Below are 22,058 nucleotides of genomic sequence, written 5' to 3'. Positions count from 1 at the left end.
GTGCAGCCATCTGCTGTCGCTGCTATAGCTAAACTAATTGCAATATTTAAAAGAAAGAAACATTGCTCAAAACATTGTGAGATCAGGGCGTCGGTGTGACAGTGTTTGTAACAATGAAATCGTCTCTTTTAATATTTATGTCCCACCGTTTCTGGAAAAGTATGGAAACTGAGAATAGAATTCCATGTGTCCGATGCTGTGGCGCACAACAGTGGTGCCCGGAAGTGTTACCCTCCTAATTTAAGCTTCATAATATATCACACATAGATAAACGTGATAGCGTGGTAGAATGACAGGTTACACTACTCGAGGAGAAACGGAAACGGCGCTTTGTTTACTTTCCGGAGCTTCTTCTTCGCTACTTCCGGTTTGACTTTTATCGGACGGAAACAAATTATCGGAGGGAAACGAGCGCCGTTAAGCGGGTGGATGGGTTAACGCAGTGCACAAAAGCCTCATCTTGCTTTCATTTACAGGAGGAAAAAAACGGTTTGATCGGTCTTTTCCAGTTTTCTGTGTTACACCTTTTAAAGATGCGAATTTGTTGTTTACAGTTTATCATCATTAATCAAAACATGGCTTAAAATCACATTTTGTCATAAATTTTAACGTCATGCGTGTATATTCAGTTTGAAAAACAAAAAAATCCAAAGAAAGAAGAGAAAATACATTCATTTAAAAACATGAAAAGTAATAGCAACAGATAATATTTTTTGCAAAGCTATTGCTCGTAGTGCCGGTTCCCTCTATTGCGACACCCTGTGGCATTAACCGGTATCGCAGCACTCCTGACGTTTCACTTTCTGTTTCCCGCTGACAGCACGAAACTCAATCAGAAACCTCAAGATCTTTTTTCCCCCTGTTTTTTAAGGCGTTATTCAAAGATTTGTGTCAATGGATACGAAAGAAGATATGCGCAAATGCGGACAATGGTAAGGATGATTTCATTACATCTATAAGAGGTTGGAATTCTTCTTTCCAGCCAGTCAATTGGAGACTAGTACGCAGGTTTCTGGCAATGTCGACATTCCCCGGCTGTCTTTAACTCCAGTGCTTGATCATTCCAACATAAACACGCATCTTTTCCATCTCTCAATCAGCCACAAAATGGTTGCAGAAGCAAACTTTGCACTACACGAAACTCACTGCAGACGCTTCTTATGTGTCTGTCCTGAGTGTGATGAGACGGTTCCCAGAGAGCAACTGGAGCAGCACAGAGAAGAACAGCACAGTCTGGTACGCGCACACGCACACACACACACACACACAAGGAAACATAATGATTAAAACTCTGTTTGCAGGTGAAATGCCCAAAGTGCAATAAAAAGGTGGAACGTTGTGACTTGATGGACCACCAGGTTTGTCTATTGCGTTCCTAAGCGTAAAATATGGGGAAAAAAACAACTGAAAACATCTCAATGCCTTCTCTTCTTTAATGCTTCCCTCCCAGTCTGACCATTGTGCCGAGCGTCTGCAGACCTGTCTGTTCTGTAAGCTGGAGCTGCCGTGGAAGGAGCTGAGCCAGCACCAGCTCGTCTGCGGGAGCCGCACGGAGCTCTGCGGGGACTGTGGACGCTACGTGACCCTTCGGGACCAGGCAGTGCACGAGCTGAGCTGTCCGGCCACTTCAGCTCCTCCTCAAACAAACAGCAAAGCACCACCAGACGCCAGTAAGATGCCTGAGAGGCTCTGGTTAAAGCGGCAGAGCTCCAAACATGCGTTTTCATTCCCTCTCCTCCGCAGCCAAAACCAGCGTGAGGTGTGAGAGCTGCATGACATCAGTTCCTGCGGAGGATGTTGAGAACCACAAGGTGCGTGCTTGAAGGATTCTGCAGAGCTTGTTGTCTTCAGTGGGAGGTTCATCTCTTCAGTCTGAGGCTTCCAGACACCTTCAGAGCTCAACCTCCATCTGCGTGTCCCCATCCAGCTGAGGTGTCCTCCATCAGACATGTCTGACGATCTGGATCTGAGGACGTTGTCCGCCCAGAGAACTCCTGTGGTCAGACGAGACCTGGCGGCGTCCCTCTTGGGCGGGTTCCCTGAAGGAGGCGACGACATCAACACCTGCCCCCACTGTCACCTGGCGCTGCCCATCCCCACGCTGCTCTGGCATCAGGTGAAACTCCTGCAGCTTATGAGCCGCTCCATGGTGCTGTTGCCTTGGTAACAGGCCTGTCCTGTTCTCCTGTTCGCAGGTAAAGTGCCAAATGCACCTACAGAGGAGATAACCTGGGCCACGAAATGAGCTTCCCGACGACTGACGGCATTCCCGATGACGGAATGTTCCGGCTGCTAAATCAGTTGTTAGAAATGTTTTCAGATCAGATATTTAAGTCACAAGTGAAATAAACTATTCAAACACGCCACAACAAACCATTAATCAAAAGATGGAATGTCTTTTTATCTGAACACTACACAAAAGGAAAACTACGGATCTGGAAAGATAAACTGCCGTATTAATCTTTTGCAAAATAAAGGAATGATTCAATTTGGGGATTATGGTGACGGCTTAACTCTCTAGTTGAGATGTTTCAGTGAAGAAATCACGTCAAAATCACACGAGTCCAAATTTTAAGGGACGGCTCCTCTCTTTGCTGCCTGCTCAGTATCTGCAGGCGGTGACGGCCTCCCTGTGCTGGCCACACACCACCTCGTCCATGTAAAGGTAGTCGGCTTTGCAGCGGATTCTGTGCTGCAGTTCCAGCTGACAGCGAACCAGAACCCTCTCTTTCTCCTCCGACTGGACCAGAGCCTTCTGCAGTCTGATGTGAAGAAAGAGAGGCTGTAGACTTAAACTCTTTTCTTTTATAGAAGATGCTATTTCCTGTACCGTTTCAGCTAAATAAAACACATTTCCCGGGGTGTTAGCCTTACCTGGAGGTGCTAGCCTTGAGCCACTGGATCTCTGAGAGCAGGTGGGTCTGTGCCGGATCACTGCATAGCTCCTTGGAAGGCCTCTGGTTGCGTGAAGTCAGCTGGGCCTGGGCTTTAGCCAGAGCCTGTCCTGTCTCCTTGATGGCAACGTTGAGATCATCTCTGATCTTCCTCTGGCTGGACAATTCTGGCAGAATCTAGGAGAGATTCTTGAGTTACAGCACCGCTGATTCAGACATCCTCTCTGTGCTTCTACCTCAGCCAGTTGATCCTCCATCTGGCTCTTGGCTGACTTGATCTCCTGCACGTGCAGCTGAAAGGCGGCCGCTGTGGCCTGGAGCTGCTTCTGCATGTCAGTGAAGGTCTGCTCCAGGAGGGCCTCTGCCAGGGCCCTGAGGGAGGCAGAGTTGGCCTTCTGCTGCTCTGCTTTGGCCATGTTGACATGAGAGATGCTCTCCCACTGCTTTGGACTCACCAACAAGCTGACACAGAGGAGTTCAAATCCAAATCAGATCCCATCATCTAAGCACCTTTGTTTTTTGAATTTGTGTTTACCTCTGCTGGGCAGTACCGATGATGGGGGGCTGTTGCAGCTTGGGAGCGTGTGAGGGCGTTATGGAGCAGGAGAGGTCAGCGTGCTGAGCTTCACTCTTCTCCTTCAGATCCTGCTCTAGAGTGTACTTAGCAGATCGGTTCAGTCTGACAAACAAAAGGTTTTTGTGTTGGTGGCGACGCCTCGGTCAGAAGAGAATTCAAAAGTCCGTCCCTCTCACCTTATCTGCTCACTTATCTGTTCCGACACACGCCGAAGAGCAGAGGCCACCCCCTCAATGACCTCCCTCTCATTCAGCAGCTCTCTGTCCACCTCATCCTGCAGCATCTCGGGCCCTCGTTTCCTTCTGGGGGGAAACCGACATAAACCTTACAGTACTGCTGTTACTTCATAGGAGGAAGGACGACGCGTCATCCTCTTCCCGCCTGACCTTTCCTCCACGCAGAGGAGAGTCACTCTCAGCGGCTCCCTGCTGGCCTCCAGTGCTTTGGCCACTCTGGTCTGCAGGAGGAGCAGCTCGTCAGTTTCCACAACAATCTCCTCCAACTTCAGCTCCAACTCTGTCTTCATGAACTGGACCTCTTTGACTCGTCGATCTGAAAGGCAGAGCGAACAAAAACCTGACCTCCCACTCCTGCAGCTGCTGCCCCGTGACGCTCCACCTCCTCTTACCCAGTTTCTGGGTCTGATCGTTCTGCAAGTCTCTGCATCGTTTGCTGGTTTCCGAGATCAGCCGTTTGCATTCTGCTCTGAAAAACGCAGACTGGTTCCGTATGACTTCAGCTTCCAGAAAATTGGGTTTGCCGCCACGGTGAGAGACAGACGCCATCGTCCACTGATGCCTGCAGGAGGAGTGTAAAAAAATAAATCCTGTTTTGCTCCTAACAGAAAAAAATAAAAGTTAGTAACATTATTACAGAACTAACTCTTTTCTCAAGAATTCAGGGACATTAGTGTTCTAAGTTTAGCCAGTGCGGGTTATTTAAAAGGAGGGGTGTCGGAATTCCATGATCCAACCACGTTTTCTGAACTACTGTGTGGAATTCCACCTGTTTTCTGCCTGGGAGGACGGAAAACCCGACAGGATTTAGACTCAAGGAATGGGTTTTAAATCTTCCACCTCCGCATTTCAGAAGAAAATAATTCAGAAGAAAACGAGCAGGTGTAATAGTTTAACTTTATCTAAGAAATATTTAGTCTGGGGTCACTCTAATAGTGGCAAATGTGGCCTAAGATCTAAAACAAGTCTCATTTGATCATCTTTACCGTTACGTCTTCTCTAAATTGTTCAAAACGTCAGCGCGTCTTTCGATGGAATCTGATATAAATCAGTTTCCACATTATCCATCTTTAAGTCTCACAAGTAGGCTAAGTTTCTTTCAAAAACTCCGAATATAACATATTCTGTCACCATACCTTGCAATGTTCGCTTCCGGTTGAAACATACGGTTGCTGTGACAACCGATGACGTGACGCATCAGGACGAATTCTTCGTCTTTTCGGCACTTTTAGGGGGATATTAATCCAGTAAAATCATAGAATTTCAATAAAACAACCGATCTCATCTTTAAATCTGTCAAAAGCAATTACATTTCTATCCAAAAGCTGACAAAACAGATGGGATTATTCTACGAGTCAGTTGTTGGATCCTGCCCCAGCCTGGGGTCCCTCCACCCCAGGGCCAGTGTGGGTAGCTGCGTCTCATCTGGAGGCAGTCGTTCACTGATGTTTCAGAAGGAAAAATAGGATGGAAAATCTCTTTTGCTTACAGAAACTCCTTGGCCCATCATCACTTCCGCACAAACTCCTGCGCGTCTCCTGACGTTATTTCCGGAGAAAAGGAGAGGCCAGGAGAGGAGAAAACAGAAACAACAACAAAAATCAGTCTTTTCCCGCGGTTGTTATCACCTTGACGAGTACATTGCTGAAATCTGTTGACCGGAGCAGTGGCTTCCTGGTCAGTTTTAATCACCTCTTCCTCCAGAGTCAGGACTAGCCAGGTTAATCTCCTGTAAACAGGATGGAAGGGGACGGTAACACAAGGGGAGCGGAGGCCCATAGCCCATGAAATACATTTCCCAGCATCCTTTGCAGTAACCTCTCCTGCTGGCGGTTGTTCCTTTATTCAATAATAGTCTCACCATACCGGCACCTGTGTAATGTTCTGTACATTTTGCCTGGTTTGAGGAACACAGGTAATGTAGCCCTTTCCGATTCCTGGATGCGGTCAGCCGCCACCCTGCAACTTTCCAGGAGGTCTCCCAGCACAGCCAGTAGATGGTCGTGACGCCACCTTAATCAGCCCTGTATGACCATGGTGAGAGACAGACGCCATTGTCCACTGGTGCCTGCAGGAGTGTCAGAAATCCTGTTTTGTCATAACATAATAGGACGAAACAGTATCAAAGAAACTGGTCCAGCCTGTACAGGTTATATGTAAAACAGCTTCTGCATTTCCAAATAAAAGCAATACAACTTTATTGCATTTATTGAGGTCTTCCTTGGACTGTTATCAACAATTCCTGAACATTTCGTTCAGTTTCATTAGTTCTTTCCAAACACAGAGATAATTGCTTTCGGTGACAATAAAGCTTTTAGCAACTTAACATTTCAGTGAAAAAAGGAACCATAAGTTGTTTAATCAAGAAAATGGCATTTATTTCTTTTTAATGTCTTTATGGTCCAATGCATACGTTAGCAAAAAAAACTATATCCTGCAACAATCAAAAGATCATGTGAGTGAATCTTTAGCACAGAAATAAAACCTTAGAGTGAAATGATAAATTATGACGAATAAATTGATAAATTATGAAACTAGAATTATAATACTGCAACAAATTTGAGCAGCATGACGCAACACACTAATACATTCTCCACTGATAGAGAATAAATCAAGCATTCATAAATGGTGCTGCATATCTTTGGAAAGTGGAGGATGTGTGTTATTTGCATAGTCCAGGAACGACAAAGAGCACATTTTGAATCTTAATGAATATTTTAAAGAATGTGCAATAGAATTAAAACAATTAACAGATTTTGTTACATGGAACAGTGATATTTTCAGTACATATAAGATCAATCCTGCAATTTTCCTAGATAAAAATAAATATTTTAAATAGAATGAAAAAGGTGCCAGAATATATACTATTAGAATAGGTAAAGTATTTAAAAATCTCTCTAAAACAAGTACATGATTAAACCAACTCAATTCAAAATCTTAACAAAACAGCAACTAAAATTGATAAATCATTACAAAGATGAAGTGCCGTATCAGAAATTTCGTGTATCAGCTCCTGCCATACAATAATTTGTTGTTTAGCATCCAAAATTTAAACGACGTGAAGATGGCGCGAGAGAACCAAACCATTCTGTCCCTTTTTAAAAAAATCTGTAAAATTTCAAACTCTGACTGGGCAATTTTCACTTTCTAAACCGGTAAAAATGCAAATAAATGAGGTTCCAGCATTTTCAGGGCAGCATTAAATGTGGTAAATAAAAAAAAAAGTTGAGCCACATTTGGTCTCCAAAAACAGCGAGCCTGCAAAGATCATACAGTACTTTACCATCAGTCAATCATATATCAGCTACACATGCAGCATTTTGCTGCTAATGCTGCTAAGGTTGGGCGATGTAGCAGCAGGAAGAGTTCCCAACTGCTGCTTCCAGGGCAGTTAGACATCGGCGAGTGAGACAGACGACCTCGTTCCGTCAGTTCCTAACCTGCTCGGCTCTGTCAAACTCGCTCAGCTTCTCGGGCATCAGCCCCTCCTCGATCGCTACCTTGGACCCGTGGACCTGAAAGCGAGACGAGCAGGTCAAACTGCTGGACGTTTCTGTGTCGTGGGATGGGGAGAGCAGCCGGTTTACTCCACCTTGAAGGGTTCGCTCATCCCAATGATGCAGTTCAAATGGCTGCTGAAGTAGCACAGCACACAATCTCCACCTCGCACTGGGATTTCCTCTTTGCCGATATATACCTGTTTTTACAAGGGATGAGCTGTTTATTCACATCCTTGCAACGTTTAAAATCATTAATTCTTTTTTGACATGCTCATTTTTTTTACCTGAATGAGTTCTTCATTAAAGGCCACTTCATCATCTTTGACCCACGTGTAGGTGATATAATCTAGCACGCTGGTGAATCCAACCTGAATTTCAGAGGATGATAAATTCCATTTCTGGCTTCGTGCAACAGTGAGCGTGTGACTGACCTTGTAGAGTCCGATCCAGTCCCACGTGCTGGCTTTGAAAGGCTGCAGAGGACTGTAGACGACCATGGCATCGATGTCTGCGCTCCAGTCTCCCTCTGGTTGGAGCTGCACCAAAGGCGTCTCGTACATCTTCCTCAGCTGGACAGACAGGAACAAAGATGCACAAAGTCACAGAAGTTCAAATGCTTTAACAGCGCCCCCTGGTGGCCAGAATATATTAGAAACTAGTAGGAATAAGGGTGTTTCTCACCTCCAGTGTAAAGACACCGATCACAGGTTTGTGATCACTGATACTGTACTCCATGTTACTGGTGTAGAGGTCTTGTCTGATCTTCAGAGGGTACTCCTCATCCTCCTCCATCTGTTTGACCTTCCCTATATCAGCATCTACCCTCTTTTCCTCTTGTGCGTCCTGAGAGGCGTCTTTGGGTCGGAGCCGCCACAGAATCCTGTCGGTCCAGGCAGGTTTCCGTTTCTTAGAGCTGACACAGAAGTGAAAGGTGATGTTGACAGAGGGGTGAGAGAGAGAGCAGAGATGCTTTAGTCAGCAGACAAAACATCTCAAAATCAGTCTGGTGCAAGCTTACATCAAACAATACCAGCTAAATTCTGATAAGCATTCTATATATTAGCTGCTGGTTCCATGATTGAGTGGCTCTATTAGATGTCCTGGGAAGCAGAGAAGAAATCAGTAGTATTATTATTATTACACACTAGAAAGAAAGTGCAGGTTAAGATGAACTACTGATCACCAAAGATGCCCAGTGGAGTTGTTTTGCTTTTTTTAAATTAAGCCTGTTGGTGTGTAGAAAGTGCTTCTTTTCTGTACCAAATCTTTATTTTTTCAAAATGTCTTGACGCAATAAGTCCCACAAGCCAAAAGAACTCCAGAGTGCAGCTTTACAGCAAAAAAAAAATCCAGTTCTGATTTAGCACATCTGCCCATGTGCTAAATTTAAATAGTGTTCAGGGGGATTAGGACTCTAATTGAATGTGCTGCATGTCACAGAAGTTACCACTTCAGGTCTTTTGTTAATTGGAGTGAAGAATGCACAGGCTAAGGTTTAGTCAGGCCAGTTAAAACACAAAATTCTTTGTTATTACTTTTGCAGTTAAATAGGAACTCTTACTTAAAACCAAACCAAGACTTGTAGACCCTGAAAAGGTTCAATAAAAAAAAGTATAGAGAAAACATAAACACTTGAAGTTTGCAGGATTAACTGATTTATATTTTCCACACAGAATCTTACCTGCTATCATAAGTATCTGAGTTTAAATCAAACTTGTACGTGGGCTGAAATTCCAGAGGCCCCTCCTCAAACTGCTGGAGCAGCTCTTCTTTGTCCTTCATCACGTTCAGCTGTCAAAGACAGAACATTTTATCATCCATGCCTGCGCTCTCTTCCACCCATGATTCAAAGGGCCTCTTGAGTCGGCGTCACCTGGTCTTTGCTCCACAGCAGGTTGTAGTTCTGGCTGCTGATGCAGGAGCGAACAAAGTGAATTCCGTGATCCTGAATCCTGAAGTTGAGATCTCCGAACCAGAACACCAGCCTGGACGGCAGAGGGAAGTTACAGGCAGCTGCTCATGAATGAGCGGCTGTGTGGTGTCTATCTCCTCACCTGTGATCAATAACTTTGGGCGTCTTTTTACAGTCAAAGGTCTGCGTGTCCATGATGTACTCGAACTCGTCTACTCTCTCCAAGGCGTACTGCATGTGTGCTGCTAAGTGACAGTTAAGGAAGCAAAGTGTGTGGCCATAGAAGGACATGCGGACAGAGAGGCCACCTTTGTTACCCTGAGAGACAAAGGAAAGGAGCTTTTGGGTAACACCAGGTTAACACGGTGGCCAACTTCTTCTTAAGTTCTCGTCGTGGTTTTGCCACAAAATATCCGACGCTCACCCAGTAACGGAAAATCCCCGTGCGTGTGTATGTTGCCCGAATGTCTCTGATGAAGGGGACGTGCTTCAGTTTGGAGAAGACGAGCAGCAGCAGACCCTGCATTCGGATGGATGCCACCTGACGTACAAAGAAATAAATATAAAGCCTGTTGAGAAGAAACATGACACATGATTGGGATGTGAATGGAAGATTTCATACTTTAATATACTGCCGCGGCGCCAGGCTGGTCATGAGGCAATGACTCCACGGATCATCAAATACGCTGTCAAACACAATTCTCAATGGTCCCGTGTTCACCTCCTGTAAACTAATACAAAGGGTCTTATTTCAGTCACATTTCTGTCCAATATTTGCACAGACGCCATCCGGAAAGGTTCAACCATCCATTAGAACCTTCCGTACCCAATGACATAAAGGTCTGCGCCCTTTGGCGAGTTCAGATGGAGCAGCGAGGACACGTCATCCGGAGGCTCCGCTGTGGCTACGTTCCACGTGACGATATGAAGCCTGGGGTGAAAATGGAAAAACAAATATTGAGCGGCAGGTTGCATATGTGAAATATCTAAGTAGTTCTAAAATACGAGCCTTAAACTGAAAAACTTCCAAATAAAACAATCTACTTTGTACTTTGTCACTGCTGATACAGTAAAAGCAGATACAATTAAAGTGCTACTGCTATAAACAAGTCAGGATGGAACCAAAAAAAGAGCAGATAATAAGATCATGTGTTCTCAAAAACTAGCAACAGCAGTTAAACATTAGTAAAACACCCTCGTAAGAAGATAAGAAGAAAGAGGAACGTTAAAAACAGCCAAGGTGTCCCTGTGCAAAACCCAAAATTCCCCATCCACCTGAACTTGTCCTTTTTGGGTTTACTGGCTCTCGTGCCACAGACAACAAAGGCATTGTCCAGGGTCTTGACCACTTTGTCATGCAGTTCATTTTCAGGGTCCAAGTCATCCAAACAAGTCATCAGCTGGTTGAGCCGATGCCGCAGAGCCAGCTTGCTCGCTGTTGACTGTGTGGCATCACTGGAAATGCTGTCAGAATGTTCTCGTCTAGTGACGGCCAGTATGTGACCGATGTCCCCCATGCTGGATCCAGTGAGTGCAGGAAGCCAAAGTCTGACTGTTCTCAAACGCCGGAGTGAAAAATAGTCAGCCGCAGTCTGGGGTGCAGGTGCTTTTTGCAGGATGCAAGAAAAAGACCAGAACTCCTGGCTCAAGGTTTTTGTGATTATACAGAATTGCCCAATCTGTCTACAAAACTGCTTTGTGCTCAAACAACATGCATAATCCCATTGTAAAATAATTCACGATTAGGCCCATTAAAAACTTGGGCAATCGCGCTGCACACAATGAGCTCTCTTCTGCAGACTTTCTCGCTGTGCTTTCCTCAGGCCGCATTGCAACAGTGTTTTGGTTTCTCAACCCTCAACGCATTTGATGCGTATTGAGCAACCTAATCCATCAAGCAGAAAGGAGTCTGGCAAACCCAACTTCATATTTACTCCTTCTGCACAGGCGACAGGAAACGAGACACCTACAAAAAGGCTTAAATGCAAATGCATGTATTCTGCTCAGTGTGAATTAAGTTAAAGATCAATGAAACTGATACTTGCATTTGAAAGCTTTTTTTTTTTTTGCAATTGTGAAACTGAAAGTTTAACTTCTGCTTTCTGACACGACAGGGGGTTTTAGATAGAATCCACGACACTACCTGAAGCTCTCTTCCACCTTGCATGGCTCCCTCAAGCCGGAATCGGACTCCGGGGCTTCAGAAAGCTCCTCGCCTCCTTCCATCGCACCTGAACACCAAAGAACAGTTCAATTCTTTCCAAACTTGTTAGTGCAAACTGTGAAAGTGTTGCTACATCGCTAGCTCACATTCACACTAACTAAGCTACGTGACTTTAACTTAATAGGGGGGGACAGTGGATCAAACTGTCCTGTTTTGGGGGGTTAATGTAGTTACCGCTAGCTTAAACGAGCAAATATCAATATTTCCTCGTTTTGCGGCGATGTTGTCATAAAAATGTCGCTAACCGTTTTTTTTTTCTATGAACACCGGACAACACGTCGTGAATGTAGAAGTTTAACATCTACTACCTTAAGTGTGATGATAAAAGTCCCCTTTTTACTGTTTTCTATGTTTTCAGAGATGTACAGTAGAACAGCCGCATCTGAGTGCAGTAGCTCGCGCTGTTGTTTTTGTTGTTGTTTCCGCCCAACCGGAAGTCTATTTGCCTTCAAAATAAAAGCTATACGTTGACGTTATTTTATTTTTATTTTTTCCAAACTTATTGATAAGCAACGTTTTGATACTTGAACGGATACAAAATCTACTTAACAACTATAAAGAGGCTGCCAAGTATTGTAGAAAAATAACGACATAGTGGTTTCGGAATTTATATCACTTTAAATCTACAACAATCTTGGGGGGGTGAAGAGGTAGATGAAAGTGTGAGTGACCGTCAGTCTCATTTGCAGATACTTATTAAAGGTAAACTGTAGACCGTAAAACTCATATTATTTGTAAAAGTTCCATAACTCAAACAGTAGCAATCATGTGCCTTAGTGGGTAAATAAGTAATATTTACCATATTTGCATCATGCAGGCTTGTGATCAATTATGCAATGTGGATGAAACTATGTACGCAAACAAAACATCCCGAATAAGCATTTCATTTCTAAGTAATTTTAGTTTTCGTAGGTTCTACAGTATGTGTGTACACAGATTAACTTTCCCTAAATCTTTACCAAGAAGTACTTAAAAGGACATGAGAACTAGATTAACTCAGAACTGAGTAACTTTCAGGTTAGCTGTTCATTACTCAAATACTGAATGGGTATAAATGTTGAGAAGCACTAAATGTGCCACAAATGACAAGCAACTAAAGATGGAGGAGAGAGGGCACTGGGACAAAAGGGTTGAGTACATCCTGGCTGTTGCAGGAGCTGTAGTCGGCCTGGGCAACGTGTGGAGGTTTCCCTACCTCTGCTACAAAAATGGGGGAGGTAAGAAACACATATTCACAACTCTTCCCCCAAAGTCTGTGCTGCAGGTGCCTGGGTTTTTGCTACTTTAGGTGCGTTCCTGGTGCCGTATCTGATCCTCGCGGTGACTTGTGGAATACCTCTGTTCCTGTTGGAGACGACTGTTGGACAGTACACCCAGGAGGGCGGTGTCACCTGCTGGAGGAAGCTGTGTCCACTTTTTGAAGGTAGAACCTACTGTATTATACGCACTATAATATTAATTGTATTGTATTGTACTGTATTATACGCACTATAATATTAATTGTATTGTATTGTACTGTATTATACGCGCTATAATATTAATTGTATTGTATTGTACTGTATTATACGCGCTATAATATTAATTGTATTGTATTGTACTGTATTATACGCACTATAATATTAATTGTATTGTATTGTACTGTATTATACACGCTATAATATTAATTGTATTGTATTGTACTGTATTATACGCGCTATAATATTAATTGTATTGTATTGTACTGTATTATACGCGCTATAATATTAATTGTATTGTATTGTACTGTTTTATACGCGCTATAATATTAATTGTGTTGTATTGTACTGTATTATACGCGCTATAATATTAATTGTGTTGTACCAGAGATGCGAGGCGGTAATTCATTACCCCTTCTGTCAACACTGACGGAGGTGACAGCAATGTGGCCTCTGTGAACCATTTTCTTTGGTCTGAAAATATTTAAACAAAGCCAAGTCAGAGTAGTGAACAATTTAATAATACGCACCACCTTTATATAAAGTGGGATTATTGCACGTTGTGACCCTGCAGGTATTGGCTACGGTGGGATATTGATCCTCATCTACAGCTGTATGACCTACATTATTATCCTGTCCTGGGCTCTGCTCTACCTGATCTTCTCCTTCAGGTCCCAACTCCCCTGGGGCACCTGCAACAACTACTGGAATTCAGGTAAGATAGACCCTGGTTGCACTTTTAATGGATTTCCCCTCAGTTGCCCCTGTGATGACTGAAAATTTCTCTTTCAGAGTTTTGTATTTCAGGCCAAAATACAAGTGGCTGGAGCAACCAGACCAACACAACCTCTGCTGCCACTGAATTCTGGGAGTATGTTGATGATCCAGCAGCTTCTGGGTGGCGTCAAGCTCTAGATTAGCTGTGATTGTGTTTTTCCCACCAGACGACGAGTGTTGGCTATCTCAGGGGGCATTGAGGAGATCGGGAGTGTCCGATGGGAAGTTCTGTTGTGTCTAATGGTCATGTGGGTCATCTGCTACTTTTGTATCTGGAAGGGGGTCAAGACAACTGGAAAGGTACTTGGAAACACCTTAAAATGAAGGTCTGCACTTTCTGGCCACTGAACGGTCTCCGTGGTTTTAGGTGGTGTATCTCACTGCTACCTTGCCCTATGTGATGTTGCTTGTTCTTTTGGTCCGTGGACTTACGCTTCCTGGGGCTCTGGATGGAGTGCTGTACTATCTTCTGCCCCAAGTCTCACGAATGACTGACCCTCAGGTAGGAGCTCCACCAGCTCTTGAAATGGTTGTTGAACTGACGGTTTCTTTCTCTGAACAGGTTTGGATGGAGGCTGCAGCTCAGATCTTCTTTTCATACAGTCTGGGTGTGGGAAGCTTAATCGTGCTAAGCAGCTACAACAACTACAACGACAACTGCTACAAGCAAGTATTTGCAATCTAATTTAACAAGCAACTCAAAAGAGAAGCACTGTGGGTTGAGAGGAATTCAGTTATCGTGAAATTGAGCCTTCATGTGCTACATGTTGCTGCTGTTGTGTGTGGTTTTTTTTTAGAAGCAGCCTGTACCTGTGCTTATTGAACAGTTGCACCAGTGTGGTAGCCGGATTTGCCGTCTTTTCTGTGTTGGGGTTCATGGCTCACGAGCAGGGGGTTCCCATCGCAGACGTAGCCGAGTCAGGTAAGTGGTCGTATCAACACTACTATCAACATAGGGGCAAATCTATAAAACTTGGAGTTTGGGAACATTCCTGGAATAGACTGCAAGTGTTTTGGTATGTTAAAAAGTTAATGAATAACGACTGAATGCTTTTACCAGTCGACGTCACAGGAATTATAGATCATTTTAAACTTGCAGTAGGGCTACAACTGTCAGCGTTCAGTCATGTTGGGGCCTCCAGGCCTGATTGTGATGTTGCTCCTCAGGCCCAGGCTTGGCCTTTATTGCGTACCCTCAGGCGATAGCCATGATGCCACTGCCCCAACTCTGGTCCGTCTGCTTCTTTATCATGATCATTGTCTTGGGGCTGGACACGCAAGTGAGATGACTTTTTTTCTCTTCAGAAAACACCTTTTGAGCGGAGAATGTGCTGATCCTGTGTGGTCTGTTGCCTCTGTGCAGTTTCTTGCCATGGAGGTGGTGTTAACATCCATAATGGACATGTTCCCTAAGCAAATGCGAAGGGCAGGACAACGGGAGCGTTTTCTCTTTGTCTTCTGCCTTTTCTGCTTCTTCAGTCAGCTCGTCGTCATCACTGAGGTCAGAATTTAATGACTATACTAGATTACCACCATGACTCAGCAAAAATCCCATTTTGATCATTACAATTCCAGGGAGGGATGTATGTGTTCCAGCTACTTGACCACTATGCTTGTAACGGAGCCTGCATCCTCTTCCTCTGCATCTTTGAGAGCCTTGCACTCGGATGGCTGTTTGGTATGTCCGCATGTGTGTGTGCACGAGTCCTGGTGTCAGAGTCTGACTCTGTGTGCCATCGGCTTTGGCCAGGCACCATAAATAATTTACCCATCCTTTTCTGAAACGTGATAAATTCACAGACACAAACCAGAGCTGGTTACAACCTGCACATTTGTCTGTTTGCAAGGTGCACAGAAGTTGTTCGACATCATCAAAGATATGTCCGGTATGACTGCAAACTGGTTCTTTAAGCTCTGCTGGTGTTACCTCACTCCCCTGTTGTCCCTGGTGAGTCTGGATCTATTCACGAATCACTTTATCGGTTTTTGCACCTGCCTGTAACCTTTGACCTTAGAGCAAACTCAACATGACTCAATGTCTTTTTTCCCCAGACCTGTTTTATATGTTCTTTGGTTTGGTACCAACCTTTGACCTTTAATCGCTCATACACATACCCAAACTGGGCACATGTGCTGGGATGGGGAATGGCCCTCTCCTCTATCCTTTTCATCCCGGGATGGGCTCTGTATAAAGTTGCAACTGGGACTGGGAGTCTGAGAGAGGTGGGATACCTGAATTATCAATCATGACAATCTGAGGCTCAGTCACACCATTAAAAATGAAGTGAAATGATTGTTGTTGTTCATAACTGTTAGCAATTAATAATTTTATTTTTCCTGTCCACGATTTCACTGATGTTTTTTTTTTTCAAATGTATATTTTAGCGTTTAATTTATCTCTGCCGGCCTGATCCTGGTTTCACACTCACCCGTAAAGGAGAAGAACTGGGCGTCTGTGAAGAGGCCAAGACTCGACTCAGTTGACATTTGAATTCTATCAATTACCCAAATGTGAGATCTGAAGACCTGTTAGTATCAACCCGTCTCAGTCCAGGTCAGAGTTAAATCAAGGTGTCATCACAATCCCCAGAATTCAATCATGTTGTTGATCAGCGTTTTGTCTTCGTGCTGATACCTCCTGCACAAATACACATTTGGAGCGATCGAGTCCCCAGTTTCATTTCTTCAGGTGTTGGTTTCTTTCTTTCAGTCGATCAATAATTTTGCTATGTGACCTTTATTGGAAGCACCTACACGCTGAATCAGCCGGAAAGCCCAGTGCAGCACAAACTACTCACACTGACACTCGTTATTACACAATTCTTATTGCAGTTCTTACAGGCGTCCACGCTGTATTGAAGACACTGGCTGTATTCAGAATAGTAGCAAGAAGGTTTAATGCATACTTTGAATAATCCTTGTTTAAACAAATGTGTCTTTCCTCAGAAAGCTTAATTATTTATTTATTTTTCTGTATCATTAGTTGAATGGTTATTTTAGCTAAGCATCTTGCAGACGACGAGGAGCAAGTAACTAGTACGATTAAAATATTACATTTTGGAAAAAAACTTGCCCAAATTTAGTAGTGAAAATGTTCTATCCATCTTTTAAAAAAAATATGCCACATGGTATACTTTTGAAGTTAAGAGCTTTTATTCATTATTATTCAATTAACGTTTCAATTTTAAATGCATTTAATTGGACATGAAACACACGCTCTTGATTAAGCATCAGTATGTTCTGATTGGAACTGAGAGACAAGGCTCAATAAATTTCAGGTGTGCTGCTCCTTCTGGTGAATATAAAAAATATTCTTTCCTTTCTCACATCCTGAATTAAAAGCAGACACATCTGCAGCCGTGAGTTTACGTTATATTTGGGAAAAAAATGCATCACCAGTGAGCAGCTGCACGCTGGACAGGATGGTGTGGACGGGCTGTTCAGCAACTCACGTAGGCCCCCCTGTAGGTCTAAAGTGCGTCACATGTTAATAATTTCATGAGCAACAGAGGGCAGCAGAGACTTGTCGCTCAGCTCCTGTCATCAGTGAACCCATCAGTGGATGAAAGCGAAAGAGAGATAAATGAAAGAGAGGAGCTGCCAAATTCTTCCTGGATCCCCTCTTTGCATCATCTGTGCAACCCTGAGGCACTCTGAGGGTCACGGCTGTCTTTGGAAGTACCTCTGCGAGTTACTGCCAGGTGGGGAAAGGTCTGAAAAGCTTCTCCACATGGGTGGCATTCAGAAGCAGCGGGCTGATGTGATGTTTCTTTATCAGCCCGGCGAGGCTGATCTTGATGGAGATCTTGGGATGGTTTGTCACTGAGATGCTGGAGACTGTAGTGCAGCAAGTTGAAGGGGAGGCAGGATCCCAGCATGCTCAGTAGACCCACCTTTACCTAAAGGAACGTAAATAGTAAAGCAACAGCTGAACGCTTGCCACATCTTTAAATAGTGAAGCAGTGCCTGAACACTTACCACAGTTATTCCCCGATTCCCATGCCTTTAACCTCACCTTCTTTCCTCATCTATGAAAAGAGGATAAAAGCATCAAGATATGAAACATCCGAGTTTAGAAGCATTGTTCCAGCATCACAAATTGGACTCTTTTTTTTCTAACCAGATTGTATTAGAATTTAATCATATCATACTAAAGCGAGACTTCTGTGACCGTTTTAAGAAGTTTCACCTCAAAGTTTAGTTCAAAACGCTACTGAGATAGCGACACAATTATTCACCTCACATGGGATTTTATTAGCTGTAAAAATAGATTTTGAAACGATTTATTTATTTGAGTTAGAAGATGACAGATGTGTTTTGTCACCTTATTCAGCTCCTCCTTCGTCTGCTCCTCCATATTCCTAATGTCCTCCATTGTCAGATCAATCCACTTGTCCATCCAGCAGAACACCTGTCTGTGGAAGTGGGTAAACAACCGTTTCTCCACCTACGCAGAGGATGACAGTCAAAATTGAAAGACCAGGCTACATTTTCTGGGAAAAATAAATGAATTGTTACCGTGTGAATCTTAGATTCAATAGCACCCCCCAATCCCCTCCAGGGAAATTTGACCGTGACTAGTTTATAGGCGCACATATGTGGACAGCTGGGGTCATTTGCCAGTTCCGTCTGCAAGTAAAACGGTGAGAAATCCCAGTTAGCAGCCTTTGAAACTGAACAATCTTCACATCATTGAAGCAAGACACTGTTAAATACCTTCCAATCGGGTCCCAGAGGTCCTCTGCCGGTCTTCTCCGACTTGAACTTTGATGGATCGTGTTCTTCTTTGTAATCCTGACGGAAATAAACGTGAGTCAGGGAACTGGACCCTGGCAGCATGCACGACTGCACAACACGCAAGTCTTACATTTGATTTGATGGCTTTATTGTCAGCGATGTTGATGTGGACTATTTCAGTAGAGGCACGTGCAGACGCGTCCTGTCCGTGCACCTGCAGCAGGCAGCGAGTGAGTTACAAGAGGTGAAAGCAACTAACGGATATGCGGTATTAGTAGGCAGGTCGAGACTCACGTTCTCCTCCTCCCCCATGTCGTTCTTATGCCACGTCTCAATGGTGAGATTGAACTCTTTCATGTACTCATTCTGTCAGCAAACGTTAAAACACACAGCAGCTTTACTCGGCAGCCTTTTCCTCGTTGGCTCGCACACGGTCACACATAGCAAACAGGTAGCGTGCAACAACTCGAGCGTGAACTCGGTTAGAGCACCGTTGCCAGAACCACTTCCCAAACCCGTTCAAAAAAAAAAGAAAGATATTATTTAAAAAGGAAACGTACTAACCGAAAGGACTGTATCAGGTGACCGGTACGGCCGTGATGGACAGAGGATGGAAAGAGGGGAGAATACAGAGTCTGATTACGTCCTACATATTTAGAACAATCCGATGGTTGATCTTATTGACTGTAACTGCAGCCTGAGACGCAGAAAAGTGATTATCCGTGCTTGAACTCACCGGTTCTACAGTAAGGATAGGCGTTCCAGGCCTTTTCATGGACAATGAGGGAGTTCTTTGGTGCCAGCATGCGAATCATAGTGGGCACTTTACTGCAGACACAGATGGTCACAGTCAGCATGACAACTGTTACAGGTGAACACAAACAATCGTAATCATGTTCTGCTTTTGTGGAGATATACGTACTTATGAAGGTGGTATATCTTGTGGGTGTACTGCCCCTTCTCTCCATCTTTCTCGTATGGCTCATTGACGATAACCTCCACGCCTTCACCTCCACCTGTCTCATTCTTGCTGGCCTCTGCTACAGCGTACAGCTGGCCCACTTGGTACTGGAGGGACAGATGAGCAGAGAGCACTGAAATGTGATGCATTCAATCACTGCTCAATCTCAAATACTGGACATACCCATGCTGCACGGGGACATTACGGAATGGTTCATATACTGAGAGGTAAATGTTTGAATTTAACAGATGCAAAATGAAAAGAGAAGGAACAGAAAGGTCCTTTTCTGCTCTCTTCCCCTAACTTTGAAGGAAGGAAGGAAGGAAGATGTCTTCAGCCGTTTCCTCTCACAGACACAGATTTTAGCAACATGCAGACTGGGCTTTTTGTTGCTCCCCCAACTGACCTCACTTCCTTTTCCAAAACCTTCTGAGTCTGAAGGTTTATGAGTGGGAAGAAATGACTTGCACAACTGGTGCAACAAGTATTTTCCAGCCCTGGGAACAGGCCAATGGAGTTTATGTTGTGGTTTGTGACAGTTAAATCTTTGGAGTTTCCAGGCGTTGCTTTATTAAATCAAGTCTTCTGGACACACAGTGCCGGCAAACACTTCCAGAAGCTCCAAACAGTGTTCAGTCTTGTTCCTGCGAGAGGAAACCTGCTTCGGAATGTGACTCATCATGTAGAACCAGTGTGTCCAGTGCCCAAAATGAACTGTCAAACGTCATGACAGCCTTTACATGCAGCTACTGTGGCGCAATGTTGCTTTGAACTGCTAACAAGAGCCTAAACTTGCCTGGAGGTAGTCATGGATACCAGACCAAACATTTTGCAACAACTTTCTGGCTCTGGGTGGACAGACTGGTCCAAAAATCCTGCTGTACTGAAAATAGCCAGAATTTCCTCAAAAGCTGGTGAAATCTTTTAAAAGGTCTCCACTTTAAGCATCTGAAAATATGTTAATAACCTCTAGTCTGCAGCACTCTCCATCATTATTCCATGTGACCGCATCCAGCAGGAATTTTTGGATCAATTAAATACTTTTTCTGGGCTTTGAGTTACACAATGACAAAACAAAGGACTGTGTTGTACCAAAAAGCAATAAAACCTTGGATTAGCAATCATTATTGTGCAAAGATGCAATCTCAAATGTTTTATCATGCTCCTAATAAAGGGGACATGTAGGCATTTTTAAAATACACTTTAATAAGTGATTATAAAAGTCCTCACCTCCTCCACCGAAATGGGCAGGACGATTCGGCTACAAAGAAGCAAAAAGCAATTAGAACATATGAATCACAATCAGAAATAACATAAGAAATCTATTATTTGATCCGTAGAGAAGGATGACAAATGTGTCGCCAGTGTCTTTGTTTAACTAAAGAAACCACCAACACAGATAGCTGCTGCTGTCAGGTGTTGGTGAGGCTCAATGGGTGCAGATAAGGCCTGAGCACCTGTCGGCATCAGGCATCATTTAACTCTGCTAAACCCTTTTATAGTGAGTAGCCATTCAGCTCCCACTAACACGTGAAGGACAGGATCCACTGCACAGCTGGAGCCACCGGGCGAAACCAGGCGTGGGAGCTTCTGTGGCTCCACACAATAGCAAATTAACCTCGAACTGTCGCCAGTCTGGAAGATCCTGAATATTTCATTTAGGCTGAGCGGAGCGAAAGAAGAACCTCCCGTGCATGCGCCTGATGGTCACATTCATAACATACATAAATTACAGACTGGCCGAATTACACACGTCGAATTTGGACTTTGGCTCCGGCGGGGTCAGGTGACGGCAGACAACTGCTTATTTCATATGACACAAACTAAAGTGTCTGACTCAGGGCTTATTAAAATGGAAAACTAAAGAACTGAAAGAGGATTCTATCCGCTTCTCTTGGTAAATTTAGGAATAAGAGAGCAAAAAAAGCACGCTTTATTAGTTGCTCGAATAAACACAAATGCACCATCATCAAGTAAGCCTCGGCGGCCCAACTTCGAGTCATTTTATTTTGTTAAGCGAATAAATGCACTAAAAAAAAATTAAAATCACTTAACTGGATATTTAAGGCGAGTAGCTGTGCTACAGGCAGCGTGACAGAAAAACAGAACTAAGAAAACAATAGTAACACATTATCCTGAAAGTTTGGGATGGTTCATAATTTGGCGTGTTTTCACCGCTCAAGTTAGAAAAGTTGGAATACTCACTATTCTTTGATCAGCATGCTGACACTTTGTGGCCCACGGAGCAGAGGAGGAGGCAAATCTGTGTTTAAGTTTAAATCTACAGACAAAAGCCGGCAGGTTCTCTGGGTTCCTGGTCCTCGAGCCTTTCTTCCTGACTGATGCCGTGGAACCGCAGAGGGGCGTGGCTACGAGGGGGCGGTGCCTTTCAGGTAACCCGACGAGGCGTTCAAGTGCATCCGGTAAATCTGGTTGGAAAGGTGAAGTTGCGACTCCCAAACTTACATAGCGTAAAATACGGCAGTAAAAAATTAGTCACAGAATGAGTTGACTCTTCCCCCTTTTTTTCCGTGTAATATTCAAATCACTTAAATCCTGATCCAACTCTACCAGAATCATAGTAAAGTTAAATAAAGACAAATCACATGATGTGAGAACAGGATTTTCCCTGCACTGAGTTGATGATCTACATAACTCTTGCAGATTGATGAAACGTCTGATCTTTGGTTCTGTTTTGCTCTTGTTTTGGCAACAACGAATTCAGGTAATTCAGAATTGGGAGGTAAAACAACGGGGTCTGTAGTTATTATAGGCACACTCATAGT

At 43.9% G+C, this 22,058-nt stretch overlaps 5 protein-coding genes across 11 annotated transcripts; 2 read left to right on the top strand and 3 right to left on the bottom strand.

The window, feature by feature from the left end:
• Positions 1 to 721: 721 nt before the first annotated feature.
• On the top strand, positions 722 to 2,330 carry xaf1 (XIAP associated factor 1). Its single transcript, XM_003968735.3, has 7 exons — positions 722 to 932; positions 1,101 to 1,236; positions 1,302 to 1,358; positions 1,451 to 1,670; positions 1,744 to 1,811; positions 1,928 to 2,116; positions 2,196 to 2,330. The coding sequence occupies exons 1-7, from the start codon at positions 895 to 897 to the stop codon at positions 2,226 to 2,228; spliced, it is 741 nt and encodes a 246-aa protein (XP_003968784.1). The 5' UTR covers positions 722 to 894; the 3' UTR covers positions 2,229 to 2,330.
• A 52-nt stretch (positions 2,331 to 2,382) lies between these two features.
• Positions 2,383 to 5,491, bottom strand: tekt1 (tektin 1). 2 transcript variants are annotated; one of them, XM_029843823.1, is made up of 10 exons: positions 5,400 to 5,491; positions 5,197 to 5,245; positions 4,844 to 4,932; positions 4,100 to 4,269; positions 3,858 to 4,023; positions 3,648 to 3,773; positions 3,430 to 3,573; positions 3,131 to 3,356; positions 2,875 to 3,071; positions 2,383 to 2,762 (listed from the first exon to the last, which is right to left on the bottom strand). In XM_029843823.1, the coding sequence occupies exons 2-10, from the start codon at positions 5,215 to 5,217 to the stop codon at positions 2,603 to 2,605; spliced, it is 1,299 nt and encodes a 432-aa protein (XP_029699683.1). In that variant the 5' UTR covers positions 5,218 to 5,245; positions 5,400 to 5,491; the 3' UTR covers positions 2,383 to 2,602. The 2 variants fall into 2 exon arrangements, with proteins under 2 accessions (XP_029699683.1, XP_029699684.1); XM_029843824.1 differs by having other exon boundaries at positions 5,018 to 5,245; positions 5,400 to 5,476.
• A 107-nt stretch (positions 5,492 to 5,598) lies between these two features.
• On the bottom strand, positions 5,599 to 11,787 carry LOC101066042 (inositol polyphosphate 5-phosphatase K-like). Of its 6 annotated transcripts, XM_029843820.1 has the most exons (15): positions 11,652 to 11,787; positions 11,263 to 11,350; positions 9,946 to 10,050; positions 9,742 to 9,850; positions 9,544 to 9,660; positions 9,262 to 9,437; positions 9,081 to 9,192; positions 8,889 to 8,998; positions 8,769 to 8,795; positions 7,889 to 8,120; positions 7,639 to 7,776; positions 7,492 to 7,575; positions 7,300 to 7,404; positions 7,148 to 7,222; positions 6,809 to 6,965 (listed from the first exon to the last, which is right to left on the bottom strand). In XM_029843820.1, exons 2-15 carry the CDS (start codon positions 11,343 to 11,345, stop codon positions 6,855 to 6,857), a joined length of 1,584 nt encoding a protein of 527 aa, XP_029699680.1. In that variant the 5' UTR covers positions 11,346 to 11,350; positions 11,652 to 11,787; the 3' UTR covers positions 6,809 to 6,854. The 6 variants fall into 6 exon arrangements, with proteins under 6 accessions (XP_029699679.1, XP_029699682.1, XP_029699680.1 ...); XM_029843819.1 differs by lacking the exon at positions 6,809 to 6,965 and adding an exon at positions 5,599 to 5,775 and having other exon boundaries at positions 7,492 to 7,776; XM_029843817.1 differs by having other exon boundaries at positions 7,492 to 7,776.
• A 615-nt stretch (positions 11,788 to 12,402) lies between these two features.
• On the top strand, positions 12,403 to 16,101 carry LOC101065818 (sodium- and chloride-dependent GABA transporter 2-like). The gene is made up of 14 exons (XM_003968732.3): positions 12,403 to 12,560; positions 12,632 to 12,766; positions 13,372 to 13,512; positions 13,590 to 13,668; positions 13,742 to 13,874; positions 13,942 to 14,076; positions 14,137 to 14,240; positions 14,372 to 14,496; positions 14,742 to 14,854; positions 14,938 to 15,075; positions 15,150 to 15,252; positions 15,422 to 15,522; positions 15,627 to 15,797; positions 15,960 to 16,101. Exons 1-14 carry the CDS (start codon positions 12,443 to 12,445, stop codon positions 16,056 to 16,058), a joined length of 1,695 nt encoding a protein of 564 aa, XP_003968781.2. The 5' UTR covers positions 12,403 to 12,442; the 3' UTR covers positions 16,059 to 16,101.
• Positions 16,102 to 16,705: 604 nt separating this feature from the next.
• Positions 16,706 to 21,639, bottom strand: LOC101065588 (phosphatidylinositol transfer protein alpha isoform-like). The gene is made up of 12 exons (XM_003968731.3): positions 21,478 to 21,639; positions 20,503 to 20,533; positions 19,234 to 19,379; positions 19,048 to 19,139; positions 18,876 to 18,883; positions 18,606 to 18,677; positions 18,442 to 18,525; positions 18,291 to 18,368; positions 18,093 to 18,203; positions 17,899 to 18,021; positions 17,553 to 17,602; positions 16,706 to 17,473 (listed from the first exon to the last, which is right to left on the bottom strand). The coding sequence occupies exons 1-11, from the start codon at positions 21,492 to 21,494 to the stop codon at positions 17,558 to 17,560; spliced, it is 807 nt and encodes a 268-aa protein (XP_003968780.1). The 5' UTR covers positions 21,495 to 21,639; the 3' UTR covers positions 16,706 to 17,473; positions 17,553 to 17,557.
• Between the last annotated feature and the right edge of the window lie 419 nt (positions 21,640 to 22,058).

Source organism: Takifugu rubripes, chromosome 11 (assembly GCF_901000725.2).
Source record: "Takifugu rubripes chromosome 11, fTakRub1.2, whole genome shotgun sequence".
In the NCBI taxonomy this organism is placed as follows: Eukaryota; Metazoa; Chordata; class Actinopteri; order Tetraodontiformes; family Tetraodontidae; genus Takifugu; species Takifugu rubripes.
The sequence above is the reverse complement of the archived record's forward strand: the minus strand, read 5'-3'. Positions and strand labels throughout refer to the sequence as shown.